Genomic DNA, 18,581 nt, shown 5'->3' on the forward strand with positions numbered 1-18,581 from the left:
TTTATAGATTTTGAACAGGCATTCGACTCAATAAACGGATAACTTTATTAAGAATATTAAAACAGAAACAAATCGATAAAGATACCCTAGACTTCTTAGAAAATATTATAGCCTCACAGAAGCAATAATTAAATTCAACAGTATAACAACAGATAAAATAAACATCAGTAAAGGAATAGCCCCAAGGATACTCCATCTCCCCATACCTTTTTCAACATCTACTTAGAGGATATGGTTAACCAAGCCTCGGAAGGGGAAAAAAGGGTCAACCTAAATGGTTATAACCTTAATAACAGAAAATATGCAGATGACATTGTAATAATAGCAGTATAGCTAAAGAATGCAGCATGACCATAAATACAGACAAAACAAAAATCTTGATAATTGGAAAAAACGAAGTAAAAGTAAACTTCTGAATGGATCAACAATTGAACAAGTAAAACAATTCAACTATTTAGGAACAGGAATAACAGAACACTTAGATACCATGACAACTATTAAACATAGAATATCGACTGCATGGTCATCATTTAATAAGCTAGAGAAATCTGGAAAAATAATAAAATCTCCAAACCTCTAAAAATAAAATTATATAATGCAATTATAATACCCACTGTGCTATATGCTTCAGGAACTTGGACACTCAAGAAGACAGAGATAAGAAAACTGGAAGCTTTCGAGATGAAATGTCTCAGAAAAATAAATCAAACAAAATGGACAGAAAAGAAAACAAATGAAACTGTAAGATAAGATCTAAAATATAGACTCATTAATAGAAAAGATCAAAAGAAGACAACTTCAATGGTACGGACATTTTGAGAGAATGCCATCAAAAAGGCTACCCAACCTCATTCTGTATGCAAGATTAGAAGAAAAGAGAAAAAAAGGAAGACCAAGAACTAAATAGATAACACCTATAAAGGTCAACTCCGGATTACAAACATATAGACAGCTCACCAGCCATGCAAGAAACCGAGACTCCTGGAGGTTGTTGTGGAGACATGAAAGACTCAACCCGTCCCGGACGAAAGAGGGCAGTAAGTAAGTAAGTAAGTAAGTAAACCCAAAGTAAAAACTCTCTCTCTCTCACTCTCTCTCTCTATATATATATATATATGTTGCACTTGTAAATGTTCTTCCCCAAGCATACGCCCTTCTTCTACTGGTACCAAGAGTTGGCCCTGAGTGAGTTTTATTTTTATCCTCTGTCTTTTCTCCATATTGAAACCTATTTCATTAGATTAGCTGTTTCCTTATCAGATATTACATCAGTTTCACGGTGTTACGAATTTGATCACTATCATTCATTCTTCCTGTATAAATGGATGACGATATGCTGAAATATCCGTTTATGGTACTATTTCACTTCCCGTGAACTACCACTGTAGCCTTATATTAAATTTCTTATATGCTTGGCACGATTGTATCGAATAGAAAGTAATATTACAAACGAATATTGTACTACCATTCGACAATCATAAATCACTTTGCATGAAATCGAGTTTTCTAGATATATCACGTATTACATACCTCCATGGTATTTCGTGAGTTATAATAATTACTATTATAACTCACGCCCTCTATATGAACAAACGTTGTTTTTCAGTTACATCTATAAATGAGAGAAGAAAAAAAAAAGCCTCGTGACATACGTAATACATACGGAAATAAACTGAGATATGATGCACTAACAAACTGTGAACGGAACTTTTACAGGATATACTGAATTACAACAGATCATGGATCCTGAACAGTTCCGGATGTTATACTGAGGCGATTAACCCATCTGTATTAAGGCAACCCGAAAGTAAAGTCAAGAGCTTGGTATAATAAATAGCAGAAGACGAAAAAATATTTTAATCGTTTTTATCACATTAATTTAATTAATATTATTATTATGTTTTTCACGACTATGCATGAGTAATCAAACACTGCATAGACTATATATTCATTAATAAAAAGTGAAAACAGCTCAATTTAAAATGTAAAAAAAAAATAAATAAATAAAAAAACTCAACAAAATATATATTGATATAGATCATGAATCCCTTACAGCGAAAATAAACATCCATTTTCCAAGAAAAAATAGCACCCAAAGCAAAAATAATACACTTAAAAAAAAAAAAACAGTATACAGCCATCAGTATGGAAAACTGATTACAGGAAAATGTGAAGCAATAACAAAAGAAGAAAAGGAAATTTCTGGAATCGACTTAAACAATTACTAGACACAGCAGCAAAAATCCTGCGTTATTCCAAAAAGAGAACAATGAATAGATTATAGGAGACATTTTCGAACTAATAGAGAAGAGACAGATGAAAAGCAAGATATCACTAAAAAAAAAACTGAAAATAGAATCTCTTATACTGTAATTTTATAATTTACTCAAGAAATAAGTAGACAGAAAATGCAGAGAAAAAAAAACCAGTAGTTGAATGCAAAGTTGTATTTGAAAAAAAAAAAAAATTAAGCCAGAACTTTGCACAAAACAAGCAATCAAATTTCAAAGAGCTGCTTCCATTATCCAGTCAATATGCTTAATGGAAACAAGGTGACAGGAAACCTGACAGAAATAAAAACAACCTGGACAATATAATTTTCGCAGGTATTCAAAAATAAGAGATTGGGGCTAATCTGGGGCTAATCTCATTGGGCTATCATACTGTACAGACAGATCAAATAAAAGTCAACCTAAAACATCTAGAAGAAGAAATTATCAGGACAATAAAATCAATGAAGAATGAAGTCACCTCGATTGGACAACATCCCAAAAGAACTGTGGGAGGGAGGGAGGGAGGAGAAGGGACTATACAATATCTGAATCATTTAAATAACCTAATATTAGAAAAATAAAATCTCCGATCACTAGCGACTCAATAAAATCATTCCAATACATAAAAAAGCAGATAAAAGAAAATGCGACAACCATAGCCTCATTCATTGCTGAGTCATGCTTACAATATTTTTATTAGAATTATTCAGAATTGGATAAAAAAACATATGAAGTAATGGAAAAAAAAACAATGGGATTCAGAGATAGAAGAGGACCAGTGAAACAATCTTCTTTTGATAGAGACTTGCAGATTTCTCTAGGGAAAAGTAAAAAAGTCTTTATGTATGCTTTATGGACTACAAGTAAGTCTTTGATTGAGTTGATAAACGTGTATGACAAAAACTTTGCATGAAAAATGATTGAAACAATCCTATCTGAAAGTGCTATAACGACACATAGAAAATAGTCAAATTCAGAATATTGAAACCACAGAAGAGAGTCATGTAGTGATGCCTCTTCTCTCCCTACATATTCAACATGTTCCTCAGAGAGCTGGTTCGAGAATCCTTGGAAAAATGCCAAAGAAGTGTCACCCACTTAAAATATGCAGATGATGATCTGATAGCTGATAATTTACCGAACCTAAAATCAAGTATTTATATTCTAAATATAACCAGTTATAAATACAAATTGAAGATAAATGTCGATAAAACAAATATTATGGTAATAGGCAAAGTGAAACAATATATCAATATAAAAAACGGTATTAGGGGAAGCCGTTTTAGTTCAATCGCCCACTGGTAGCCAACTGTAGATAGCTGATCCAAGGCTATCACTTAAGCAATACGTAGTGAATTGATGGCTGGCAAATGCCGCCATCTCTTGATCCCTAACCCTAACAAAATATTTTTCATGTCTGAAATAGCGTGGGTTCTACAGTCTATTTTCTTGAGTTTATGGGACAATAAACCCGCTTGCTCGTGTCAGAGATCGACTAACTCGGGAACCGATCGAAAAAAAAAAGTTCAGAAAACCTTCCTCTAGCCGGCGACTAGAATCCAACTCACGACGCTCTTTCTTTAGGCGCTCTAGCGCAAAGGAGTGCAAACACCATTCCCACTGAACTCCACAGGTCCTCCTAGTGTCAATTATCTCGTATCATTAATCACTGAAGATCTAAGTTATATGAAAACTATCAAGCATAGAATAAATCTAGGATGGTCACTAATCAAAAAGTGAGATAAAATATGGAGAAAAAACAAACAAAAATTAGCCATAGCCTAATGACAAAACTCTTCAACTCAGTGATCCTTCTGATGGTACTATATTGAGTAGAGAGGCAAACAAGAAAAGGACAGATTAAAAGGTTTTGAATCAAAGTGCTTAAGAAGAATCAATGGCACAAAGTGGACTAACTCGGGAACCGGTCAAAAATAGGCTTAGAAAAAGTTCCTCCAGTCGGCGACTAGACTTGAAGCTAAGTCTAATTTCGGGCGACCAAGTGCAGAGGATGCAAGTGTCACTTTCGCTGAACTACACAAGCATCTAAGTTCTATCTGTAGTATAAATCAAGACAAACAAAGGCTCAGGAATCGACGGTCTAAGACCTAAGGATATCAAGCAACATGCGACTACCGTGGGCCCTATCCTACTAAAATTAATAAATAAAATATTTAAAACTGGGAAAATACCAAGTATGTTAAAGACAGTCATAATCACAAACATGGAAAAAGAAATTTAATCAATAAATACAGACCCATAGCAACACGACCAATTCTCAATCAAATTATGGAGGGATCGTACTAAGGAAACTCGCAACATATACAGAGAACTTTCATATTATCTCCAAAGTGCAATACGGTTTTCAGAAAAAATAAGGGAACAATATCTCTCTTGGAACATTTTACGGACGTAATTAATATCACCTTAGATAAAATAAAATTGTCATGGTAGTCTTTATCGATTTGACTAAAGCATTTGACACACTCACACATCAAACCTTATTAGAAAAGTTAAGACATGTTGGAATAGATGGGCCTCTGCACACGTGGTTTAGAATCTACCTTCAAAATAGAAAACATATCACACGTATGCTGTCAAACCGCAGTAGAGAGCTACCAGTAACCTGTGGAGTGCCACAGGGAGCTGTGTTCTCCCCAACTCTATTCAACATTTATACACACGATATTAATCAGCTACCTCTCACAGGTAAGATCTTCCAATACGCAGACGATACAGCAATAATATCCATCCATAATAACGCAAGAATAGCCAAACAAATATGCAACATGACATAAATCTGCTCAGAGACTAGCTCACCAAAAACTCCATACACCTAAACTGAGATAAGACAAAATTAATGATATTCAGAAATCCACTGGCTCGACCAGTTGATAACAAATATATAACCAGCCAACATCCACTCTCCAACACAAAAAAACACACAGACCAGTAAAACTACTACCATCACTCAGGTTGAAACAATACAATACCTTGAAAATTTACCTCGATGCAGATATGAACTGGAATAGCCACATAAACCATCTACAAAACAAACTCCAAACAATAACTGGCAAACTCTACAGGTTAAAAGACATAGTTCCCACACACCTGAAAACACTACTATACAAAGCACTATGCCAAAATATACTAAGATACGCAATAACAACTTGTGTGTTCTGTGCACCCTACAAACTAAATAAATTAATATCATTACAATACAAAATGATAAAACTTATATTTTGGGAATAAAGAGACAATACCGGCTTTATATACACCACAATGTCAGAAGACAAAATACTAACAGCAAAACACTTATGCCACTATGCAGCTATGCTAAAATATTATTTCCATGCCAACTAACTACAGGGCATGGAAATAATATAAATATAATAATAATCATATATAAATATAAACATATAAATATAATAATCATTACGGAAAATCCACTCGAAGCTTCTACATCCCAGACATGCTAACAAAACCACATTTTGAATACACTAACCTTACAATAGCCTGAAAGGAGCCTTAGGACATAGTATCAACAAGAAATACGCACCTTACACACCTTACAAACCTAATGAAACACAAATATTAGTTCAGACTTTCCAGTTCAGTGGCGCACCATGATATATCAAATGATTGTGTGTGTGTGTGTGTGTGTGTGTGTGTGTGTGTGTGTGTGTGTGTGTGTGTGTGTGTGTGTGTGTGTGTGTGTGTGTGTGTGTGTGTGTGTGTGCGCGCGCGCGCGCGCGTGCGTGCGTGCGTGCGTGCGTGTCCATGTAAATGAATTTCTGAACCTACGGCTGTAGTGGATATCAGACCTATCAAACATCAGCTTATTTCCAACACAGTAATCAAATCAATAAACAATAACTAACCGGTGTCATCCTCAGATAAGATTACTAAAAAGCTACGAGAATGCAAGCTGAGACATTACAACCCGACCGAGATCAACATTTTTTACACTTAAGTGCTGTAGTTAGAGCGCTTAAATACATTAAAGCAAAAATTGTAAATATATATAATTTATTGCTACTGTACAGATAACGTACTTTAAAAAATGTAACCTTATTCAACCGCAACTATAAATTTCGAACTATAGTAACTATTATTAATACATTATGCAAAAACATGAAAATTTGTATGAATTTTATTCAGAAACAAACCAGAATAATATGTTTTGTAAATGCATAATATATAATCATAATTTAATAATAAAAATTATTGATTTTTTTTTTGTTTTTTTATAGAAATCTAATCTGCAGCACTTTGTTCCTGTACTTTGTAAAATAACACGTGCCAGCAAAGGTTGGTCGATTGGTTGAGCCTCTGCTACTAATGGCTCACGCAAAAAGTTAAGCAAGTTTGAGCGCGGTTAGTAGTTGGAAGGTGTTCAATCGTTCGATGCTGTTGGCACACTCTCCCTCGATGAGTCTTTGGACTCCCTGGAGGTATCACATATAATAATAACATGTCGGATTGTCACTTAAGACGATTATTGTATATATGTAAATATCTCATTATATTTTTTTAATTCATAAAAAATTCTGCATAATCTTATTTGTTAATATTAAAAGAACATGTGTTGTAAATACAAACTATAGAGGTAAAAAAAGTATTATTAAAAACTTCAATTGAAATCCAATGTAGAAAATGAACCATATATGCAGCACACTTAGTGCTGAATTTTATAAAATTATAAGTTGAAATGTCACTCAAGATGATTATTGTATATTGTGTAAATATTTTAGAAATCAATAAAAAAATAAAAATAAAAATAAAAATTATCATTTTATTATTATTATTTTAAACACAAGCCTTGTTAAATCAAAGAGCTGTTAAGCTCGTCCGGAGCAGGATTTTAGAAACATTCATGCCCAAGATGGGATTGGAATTTATTATTATTATTGGTATACATCAGCTTCGTTCTATCTATCATGACACTAGACCGTAAAAAAAAAAGAAGAAAAACTCCAGTTTAACACGAGGTGTCGGTAGTTGCTTGCTGTACTCTCGTTATTTCTAAATCGACAAATATCAATAAATATTAAATCGATTGGTAGTAAATTAGCGAATATGAACTCATGGGGGGGGGGGGGGGAGTGAGTGCTAAAAGGGTTTTGCATTCTGTCTTTGGAAAATGAAAAATAACGTATAGGATTTATTTATTTTATGTTATTATTTTAATCGTTTGTTTATTTAATTTATTTTATAGAATTGTTCATTTTGTTAGAAATGTCTGAATTTACACTGTAACATATCGTCCAAACTATTTTTAATTCGGATATTTGGGTATTTTTCATTTCCAAATGATAGCTAAAGAAATTTATCTATCATTTTTGTAAATTAACAGTAAATCAAATTATTGCTTAAATAATGGGAACATTATTTAAGCAATAATTTGAACTAATGTTCAGTTTTATGCCTTTAACCAAACAAGTTCATTTTGTAATTGACTTTACATTGATAGCAGTGGTGCAAAACATTCTAGTAACAATTATAAGTAAACAAATTCCAGATCAATTGATTAATATATCGAAAGATTAATTCATTACATTAACAACGACTACAATTTCCCCCCCCCCCCCTGAGAATCCAAAGTCAGAAACGGTAGATTTGTTTTTTCAATGTAGAGATTCATTTGCACTTTTTAATTTTATTTATGCTTCTACTACGGCTGCCATTTGAGTTTACAAATTGTATCGAAAGAAGTTAGCACACAAAGGGATGAGGAAGTCGTGTCGACGGAAGCAGGCCGTTCAGTGAAATCAACTTCTTATCTCATTCTATCACGAGGCAAAGCTTTCAGAAAGAAACATCTCGTCTCTTAAAGCAGCCGCGCGCCTGTTTTAAGTCTTTTTTATAACCTCGTTCAGTTAACCAATTCCAGGTATTGCAAATCGCGAATGACGTTACGAAAGTTGCCGAGCCGAGGCGCAACAAACGCGTACTTGAGTACGTCAAAACATAAATATGAAATGTGCACGATGGCGTACGTGTTTTTGAGTTTCTAAGAGGCGAAGAAAGATACGAATAAAAATAAAGGAATGGCAGGTAAGATTTTGAAACTTTATAAATAAATATTTAACTTCCGACATTAGCAACAAATTTTTTCTCTTTGAAAAATCGGTTTAAATGCAGTAATTGTATAGTAAGTTATTTCTTTAATAGCTTTCTTTAAATAGATTTGGTCCTGTTATCCAGTTTCATATATATTATATATTATATTATGAACATCGGGAGAATTATACATTTATTACCTATAGGTGTGATTTTTATAAAATTATAAAAATATTAATACTTATAAACAACTTGTTACAAAGTATGAAATATATATATATATATATATTATAACCCAAAGTGAGTAAGCGAACACGTTTAGTCTTAACGTTGGGAAATCGGCAGGCAGCCGGTCTACACCCTTTGCCATTGCTACCATGAGTTTATTTTTACCTGCATTTTTGATGCCGAAAATGGCGAGAATACATCTCGCCATCACATGAGATGCTGACAGCTGATTCGAAAGTCTGTTTTCTGGATTGTGGGTTCCCCCTCATCCTCATCTCGCTTTCACTTGCAAAACTTGTAAAGATCTTCGTGTACTAGACGGGGTTTGAACCTAGGCCTTACCCATCAAAGTGGCATCTTCAATATAGACCATCGCAGGGTGCATATTTTACAGATAATTAACATTTGCATTTTCGTAATCTCAGTGGCTTAAGAATATTTACGGACCCTACTGCGAAAAGCATTCGATGGGCTCCTTAAGATCAGATCTTTGCTGGATCTCTCATACCTTCTTATGCCTAGTGTATGCGGTATAAGTTAGATTCTGTATGTTAGTAGGTAGCAGCAATGTCTCCATCAGTGAGTCCTTCCTGTGAGGATTTTACAAAGATGCCAATAATAATTTTTATCAATATCAAAGTTTATTATTATACAGCGTAATTATATATATATATACAATTAAAATATTAATATTACATTTTTATCAGTACAAATATTCAAAATAGTGAGTATACTCAGTTTTGAAAAACAAATCAGCTAATGCCTTTTATTTCCCTATAGAAAAAGGCAAGGATGTTTTAGCCCTATCTAACTGTTGGAGACAGAAGGAAATTCAATCACCACTGGTAGCCAATCAGAGATAGCTGGCTGAAGACTATCATTAATTATACAAGCACCGGTAAAGAGAGAGATGGTTGGAAAGTGCTGCCATCTCATGGTCCCTAATCCTAATACTATATTTTATTATCTGGAAATAGTGTGGCGATTTTCTTGATTACGGGACAAAAACCCTGAGTTTCCAGGAGAAAAAACTAACTTATCCATGCCAGAGATCGACTAACTCGGAAAAACAGGTCGAAAAGGGGCTTAGTATATTTCTGGTGTATTCCTCTAGGCGGCAACTAAGATTGAACTTACGACGCTCTTTCTTCAGGCGGTCTAGCGCTATGGATGGCACATGCCACTTCTACTGAGCTACACAGGCACCATTTATTCTTGATAAATAATTATTTTTAAATTTTACATATGTACAGTTAAAACGTAGAGCCTGTGTAGCTCAGTAGAAGGCATTTGCACTCTACAGTGCTTGACCGCACGAAGAAAGGATTTGGTGGTTCAAATCTAGTCGCCGACTAGAGGAACTTTTTCTGAGCATTTTTTCGGCCGGTTCCCGAGTTAGTCGACCTCTGGCACGGGCTAGCGGGTTTTTCTCCCAGAAACTCGGGTTTTTCGTCCCGTAAACTCAAGAAAATCGACCGTAGAACGCACACTATTTTCAGACATTAAAAATATTGTGTTAGGGTTAGAGACCACGAGATGGCGGCACTAGTTTGCCGCCTTCTTCTCTGCGTACTGATGAATCAGTGATAGCCTTGGGCCAGCTATCTCTCTGATTGGCTACCAGTGGAGATTGAACTGTCCACTCAGTCTCCAAAAGTTAGTAGGGTAAACGGCCCCGCCTACTCCCTATACGGGAACAACATAGGCGTTAGCTTAGCTGACCGTTACAACGTTATTATTACATATACTCTTCAATACAGAATACCGAGAACGTTCGTTTTTAATAAATATCCATGATTTTTTTTTTTTTTTTTGTCACTGCTGTGGCATAAAGTGTGCCTAATATTTTGCCTTAAATATTTTGAGTTCTGTCATTGCGGCCCGTATGAGTGTGGGAACCTGTCTTGTTTCCAGAATTCAGTTTTATTTTACATTGCAACGATAATAATAATAATTTTTTTGTTTGTTTTTGTTTTATTAGTATTATTCATGTATTACCTTCACCACGATAGGGACAAACAGTATATCTCAATTTAATAAATATGGTTAATACTGTGCCATTGAATTTACTCTATAATTTCTCATTCTACTAACTTTAAAATTCAAAACTATTAACATCTCTGTTATGTTGTTGAAATATTCGTCCCGCATCTGAAACTCATGAGAACAATTCACTTAATGTTGTGTTTCATGCTCTGTAATAATAAATGAATACCGTTGGCAAAGCGTGAATTTAATTAACTAAAAACTTTTGGGTTTGGGGATATTTTCCTCTAGGAGTGTAGAAGACAGCGAAAGCCGCTTCCGTGAACAGTTTCCTCTTCACGGAAAGTGAATAAGCATTTTGATTCATGAGTCACTGAAACCACTTTGCTTATGTTGGAATACACAGTCATATTGTTGCTGTGTATTTGCACAGCAGTTAGCTTTTGAGAGTTTTTTCCGGCTGTAGATTTAGGAAAAGTAGTACTGCTGTATTACTAACACTGCGAGTTTCAGTAAATTGATGTTTTGTTGACGATATATTTTTCTTAAAGACTTAATTTTTTTTTTTAAACTTAAAGACAGTTCTTTAATGAAACAATTGTTGATTAGTATGGGTAACATGCAAATGTATTTTCCTGTGGTTTAGTATTTCAAATATTAGTTCTGAAAATCATTTAAGTATATAAAATTTTTATACCAATAGCAAGCTTGTATATTATATTCTCGTTTTCCCAAAGCTTTAACTTTTTGTAATTATACGTGCATTTATCGGTTGTGCAGTTATTTTAATTACAGGTATCTTCTGCTTGTCAGATCTTGCAAATTTCACGAGCGCTTATATAAACAAGCAAATAAATTTATTTTTTCAAATGATGAAATACTGTCTACAGTAAAATTTAGGATATGTAAACAGGTATAATGAAGTTAAATTATATATTTTCAATGAAAACTTAAGCCAGTGAAACCAAAGCAGCAGCAAAAACTCAACAGAATAATTTTAAAAAACTATTAATAACATACGATACCAAAGATATTTAAATAAGCCTTGAAGTCATACAAAGAGAGTTAGGCGATGTTGTTTAGATGATGAGGCAGCTAAGACTATAAGAAAGGATTTTATGTCCATCTTTTTTATTAATTTATTGTTGTATATAAGCACTGTTCACGATGGGCCACAAGACATGTGCAGGGAATATGTTTATAATGTGTGTTTTCTGGGCCAGTTCGATCAAAGAGACGATGCAAGAATCGTTATGAATCAATTAAAATCAATGAATCAAAATTATAACCAATGTGGTTTTCAGGAACAAAACCCTAATTTCTTGTAAGAAAACTATCCCCGTTTGAGATCGAATATCTTACTTTCGATTGAAAAGGTCTTATAAACATTACCTGCATCCTAGATGAGTTTTGAACCGAGGTTTTTCCACTGATGTTACTTGTTATTCTTCCGACTTCTCCCGCAATTCCCTTATGTTAAAAAAAAAAAAAAGAAGAAGTGTTGTTAACTTCCGTAAGTTGCGATAAAGAACATTACAAAGAAGCGATCAATCATACCACTCAGCTGTCCCCAAAGCAAATTCTATGCATATTAGACAAAAACATCAACTAAAGATGAGCCCAAGCCGTTGCTTCAGCTGCAAACACAGTTAATAAACTAATCTTTTAGCTTACTTTTTAAGAAAGATTTATTTATTTATTTTTATGCATGCGATCATTATTATTATTATTTATTTATTTTTATTTTTATTTTTTCATTCCTTTTACGAGTTAATGCCTCAATCATTGGCGGCTGGCTTGAAATCGGGGGGGGGGGGGTGCTGCAACTTTCGAAATATACATACACACTATAAGTGCGGTGTGTATATATATATATATATATATATATATATATACATACACACTATAAGTGCGGTGTATATATATATATATATATATATATATATATATTAGGATAACCAAGCAATTTTATATGCTTGGTTATTTTAGCTCCTAATCCCAAGTGTGCAAACAATTAAGTTTGCGCCTGAAACAAAGTTCAAGTCTAAAGATGGTACAACACCAGGGCAGCTCATTGTAAAGGTGGTTAAAGCTTTGATCACTATTCTTAGTATTTTCCCATAATGTAAAGCACATCTCACTAGAAGATGTATACTGCAATGCATTATGGGTGGGGTCACTACCCAGACCGGTTTCGACCTTTTTTGAGGTCTCCTCAGTGAGTAGCTAGACCCTAAATACCAAGGTTTTAGTAATACAAAGCCTTATCAACTTTAATTATATAAGTTGCAACAAGGTGTATTAAGAGATTTTTATTAAAACTTAATACACCTTGTTGCAACTTATATAATTAAAGTTGATAAGGCTTTGTATTACTAAAACCTTGGTATTTAGGGTCTAGCTACTCACTGAGGAGACCTCAAAAAAGGTCGAAACCGGTCTGGGTAGTGACCCCACCCATAATGCATTGCAGTATACATCTTCTAGTGAGATGTGCTTTACATTATGGGAAAATACTAAGAATAGTGATCAAAGCTTTAACCACCTTTACAATGAGCTGCCCTGGTGTTGTACCATCTTTAGACTTGAACTTTGTTTCAGGCGCAAACTTAATTGTTTGCACACTTGGGATTAGGAGCTAAAATAACCAAGCATATAAAATTGCTTGGTTATCCTAATATACAATATACCCAAGTTAAAAATTTATTCCCATCCCATATATATATATATATATATATATATGAATAAAATATCAAAAATTATGGTAAAAATTTAAGAAAAAATTAAACATGAAATAATATTGTTTGTTATCGATAAAATTACAGTTGGGTATAATTCAAAATTGCTTAAAAATAAAATATATTCTTCTTGTTTTGTTTCATGGAAAAAATATTGTTTATTATCGATACAATTATATAGTTTAGTATAACTCAAAATTACTTAAAAATAAAAGCCATTATCGTAACCCCAATACTGTTCTAAAATAAAAACTATAACACATGTTATGTCTTTAATTGTAATGTCCAAATATTTAAAGAGGCGGAGTAAACACGATAAGCCAGTGGCGCACTCAGGATTTAATCTTGGAGGGGGCCGAGCACTCCAGATTTAATCTTAAAGGGGGGGGGGGGGGGAGTTCAGTAGACGATTTGAGAATACACACTACGCATTGCATACGAAATAGACTGGGCAATTGCAGTGATCGCCAATACATGATACCTGTGATCTCCTCTGGCCCGGCTCGTGCAAATGAAGTAGCGCCCAAACACTACTTCGTTCGCCTTGCGTTCACAGCGGCCAGATTTCCCGAGCGCTATAAGGTATTCCCGCCTTATGGAACCGCTAATTCATAAGTAGCATAGAAATAGAGAACACGACACAACATAAATTTAAAAAAATAAATAAATAAAATTTTAATTAGGAAAAGATTTTTGGAAATTATTCTAGTGTTTTTGTTTTTTTCCTTATTCTTTTGGAGGGGGCCAGGGCCCCTTGTCCCCCTCCCTGGGTGCGCCAATGCGATAAGCACTACAAACATTCTGCCTGGCGCAAACTGCATATAAACAACAGTGGAACTGGCGACGAACAGTGCCGTATTACGCTAATATCTCGCATTCATTATGACGTGCTTATGCTTTTGCGCGTCCTTCGCCCTCCTAAGTGCTACAAGATGGATTTTTATTATTTTTTATACAAAATAAGAGAATTGTATAGGATTGTTGATGATAAAATTAAATATTACAAGCAAATATAAATAAATTAATAAATATATTTATATAGGGCTAATGGCCTCGCCTACTCCCTGTATACGGGAATAAAAAGGCGTTAGCTGGTTTTTTTTTTTTTTTGATATATTTATATATCGAGAAAAATTGGGCAGTCCCACAGTGCCTATGCATGAGTCGCCCCTTAATCAAAAATCAGTCCCTCTATTTACTTCTTTTTCCTACCTTTTACTTCTTTTTTCTACCTTCTTCTTCTTCTTCTTCTACCTTCCTCTTCCATTTTGTTTAAATAACTTAACTTAAATGAGCTCTCCATACACATTCTTGAATATTAATATCAATTTTCTTTTTAATTTTTTTATTTTTTAAAAAATAAGAACTAAATTAATATGGTTTTACAAGTAGCGCCATCTATCACCGGCTCATTTCCTTAAGAAATGTCGTATCCATAGCCTCAATTGTTTTATTTCTAAACTAGCGTTCAGATCCATCTGCTAAGGACTCGATAGATTGGCGATGTCGGATAGCGGCACTGTGTAGTCGGATAACCAGTCTCTAAAGTCTAAAGGCTCATTGTCATTCAATTTTCTTTGTTTTCGTCCTTTTATGTGGTACGCAGACTCCAAAACCCAAGCATATCCGTCTCTTATTCCAGACAGTATTGTTTCGAACTTTCATTATCATTCATTTGTTATTTATTTATTAATTATTACCATTATTATTTATTTATTAATTATTATCATTATTTATTTATTTTTATCTTATTTTTTTTTAGTGTTGTCAAAAATGTACTATTCGGAAATCGGAGATGTTAGCAGCATTACGTGTTTAGATTTAATAAAAGGTCATTGTCAGAGCAAAGATAGAAGGTATAGATGACAAAGTGGAATAATGCATAATATTCTAATGAGATAAAATTTGTCGTCCGTTTTAGCTTTGCTCTATGGCCTGGGGTTTTAAGTAGAAAAGCAGAGCCACCCGTAGGTCAGTCGGTATAGACGAAGTCCTTTGGTCGGAAAGAAATGAGTTCGATTCTCGTCAATGAAGTGAGGAACCTTTATCTGGTCTCTTTCGACTAAAGCTGAGTTAGCCAGTCTCATACGGCGGTAGATGGTTTTTCACCCGCGAACTCTGGCTTTACATTCTTCAAAACAGACAAACCAGCTCGTGAATACACACGCGGATCTACAGTCATAAAATACATACTTAATCCCTCCTTGGGAGGGCTCAACCAGTCCTAAGGAACGGGAAGGGGGGGGTGGAACCTCATACAAATAAATAAAGTACAAAAGATAGGCAGTAGCGTGTTCTATCCAAATTAGAAATGAGCATGACCAGGAAACTACAATATCAAAAACGCAAGCTCAATGATCGCTCATAAATGTTTTATCGTCTACCATTGTCTCTCAAATCTCATCTTGTTGGTTTTGTTTTGAAATGTTAAAGGTCATCTTATCGTGATATCATCTCAGAGATCTCGATTCTATTCTTTAAATCGTTTAAAGACTTCGAAACAAGGGTACATCATGAAGTAACATCCCACTTATTATTATTATGTTATCCTCCAAGAAATTCACGGACATATCGCAGGAAGGCACTCCACTCCACAGTACCGTTTACAATATTTAATCTTGCATCTGTAGTATTCAATCTTCCATCTACATCACTATTTCATCACCATCTACACAAAACGCTATCTCCTATCCACTAACAGTATTTTTTGTTTGCTTTTTGTCTGTAAATTACATGTTGTCTCTGGCCCATTTATCCTATGCGGGATAAAAAAAAAAAACCTAAATAATAATAATAATATCATCTTACAAGGTTTTGCATTTTGCTTAAACAATCAATCTATTATCTAGCTTTGCATTCAGGAAATCGTTGAAAAACAAAATGCCATCACATAGTCGCGTGGTGTTTCTTAGTGTTTTCGAGCTATCTAGACTCTGCAAACCAGAAGAAAATTAAAGTAATAATAAAAATATGAGCATCCACTTCCTCCATGTGTTCAGACGACGACCAAGAATAGTCGAAACAGACGGCACCCCGTCAACCCCTTCCCCCCCTCTAAAAATACAACAACAACAAACTACAACACCCAGAAAAAGGTATATGCAAATTTCTTGTCCTCTATGCAACATATATTTATTGATAAATATACATCTACAATGCCCTAAGGATCCGTGAGATAAGAGCCAATGGCATTTAAACTGGGGCACTCCTAAACAGAAGCAGGCAAATAGCCGTAAATATAATAATAAAAAAATGGTATTAACTTTACGTTTACTAAGAGAGGAAATAATCAATGCACTTTCTTAGCCCTTTTTATACACTATGCATTCTGTGCCATTTCGTTAGGTGTATTGGCTGTACTTCAATGATGATTACAATCGCTCCACTTCAACGGATAGAAAACTTCCTGTCCTACATAGATAGGTAAATAGTCCGACAATTAAGTAATTAAAATAAGGAAAGGACCACCCCAAGGAAATTACTTCATCAGGAAGTACAGTAGGGCGATTGTGAAGGTTTGTAGGTGGAGTCTCCAAATTAGTTCAGGAGCTGGTTCAAACTTCCTTTTGATTTTCGTGTCCCAAATGCTGAAGGCTACACAAACCATTGGATGGTTTATAAAAGGAATTGTTTAGAAAAAGTTATTTAGAACAGCGACACTTATTCTTTTAGTTTGGCCCCATAGGTTTTTCTCAAACCCATTACATGCCTCAAATAGCTAGTAACTCTATTGAAAAATATTAAATATTTATAGCAGATTGTAAGCTTAGCTGTCGTGTAATACCTATGTACGAGGGTGGTCTGAAAAGTTCTTGGCTAACAATGAAAAAACGAATTTATAATTTTAAAATTATTTTTATTTTTCAACATAATCTCGCTTAAGACTAACACATTTATTCCAGAGATGCTGTAGCTCCATTATCTTGTTCCTGTAGTGCAGGAACGGGATAATGGAGCAAAATACCCCTCTACAGCTGCAATCACCTCTTGATTCGAAGAAAAACGCTGAAAAGTGAGGAAGAGTTTTAGTTTTTGGACGAGATAGAAGTCAGAGGGAGCCAAATCTGGGGAATAGGGTGGATGTTCCAACAATCCATAGTGCAGATCCCTTAATTTTTCCATTGCCAAAACACTTTTGTGGGCAGGTGCATTGTCCTGATGAAAGACGATTTTTTTTCTTCTGCAAACCGGGTCTTTTCTGAAGAATGTTTTCGTCTAGTCTGGTTAAAAGATCAGAATAATATTCCCCAGTTTTTACCCTTTTCAAGATAATTAATAAACAAAATGCCTTTAGCATTCGAAAACACCGATGCCATGACCTTGTCTTCTTTGGTGGTGAACAACCGGTTTCTATCCACTGTTACTGATGTTTGGATTCTGGTATGTAAAGGTGAATCCAAGTCTCATCCATAGTAATAAATCGACGCACAAAATCAGTTTTATTCTTGTTAAAATGCTCCAAGTACTGTTCAGATTTTCATGCGAGTGCATTTTTGATCTGCTGTGAGCAAGCTTTTTCATTTGAAATTCTTCATGCAAAATATATCCTACACGTTGTTTTGAAATGTCTATAGCAGGGGTCGCCAAACTTGTCGACCTCTTCAAGAGTTTCCTGACTTTTTATCGACCGCCCTCTATTTTACTATTAAGTAATTATAATAGGACAAGCAAAAAAGACGCTCATGTGAGTTTTTAGTTGTTTATTTTACAGTTACAGTGTTTATTGTATGTATAATATAGTGTATATTATTATATTGGCTTAACGTCAAAGGGATACGTTTTTGTTTTTGACGTCCTTCTTAACATTACATATTTGATAGGAGGAATAAATAATTTATAAAATATAAAATTTAATTTAGATAACAAAATAACAATAATACAATTTTCCTTATATATAAGACTTAAATATAAAAGAGCCAGTAGGCTTCACTTCGGCGATGTAACACTATTTAAATGTTAATAATAATAATAATAATAATAATAATAATAATAAATGAAGGGGATATTAAATCCCAGATTCGGCATGAAACTCTTTGATTCCGATCTTCGAGTTTCTTATTCTGCTTTGAAATAATGTGGGATTTAATATCCCCTTCATTTAAATAGAGAAAATAAGACTTTTATTAACTTAGCATACAATTTACTGACGTTGTCAATGTGAAGGGTGACTCTAGACAAGATTAGAAATGTTGAGTTCAAAATTAGTTCAAAGTTTCGGCCTTAAATCGCCACGCAATTCTATAACTAGCTTGTTTCTTTGTTTTTGTTAAAATGGAATTAACATGACTAAAAC

General features: G+C 34.2%; 1 protein-coding gene across 1 annotated transcript in view; it reads left to right on the forward strand.

Annotated features, from left to right (window-relative positions):
• Positions 1 to 8,208: 8,208 nt before the first annotated feature.
• LOC150099995 (synaptotagmin-4-like) overlaps positions 8,209 to 18,581 on the forward strand; it is a 36,164-nt gene continuing 25,791 nt past the window's right edge. Inside the window, exon 1 of the mRNA XM_090402778.1 lies at positions 8,209 to 8,330. Within this exon, the coding sequence (XP_090258904.1) occupies positions 8,324 to 8,330 (7 nt within the window). The 5' untranslated portion in view covers positions 8,209 to 8,323. The remainder of the gene's footprint in view (positions 8,331 to 18,581) is intronic.

The sequence above is a fragment of the Typopeltis vanoorti genome, chromosome 13 (genome assembly GCF_054136105.1).
Source record: "Typopeltis vanoorti isolate ZY-2024b chromosome 13, IOZ_Tvanoo_1.0, whole genome shotgun sequence".
NCBI lineage: Eukaryota > Metazoa > Arthropoda > Arachnida > Uropygi > Thelyphonidae > Typopeltis > Typopeltis vanoorti.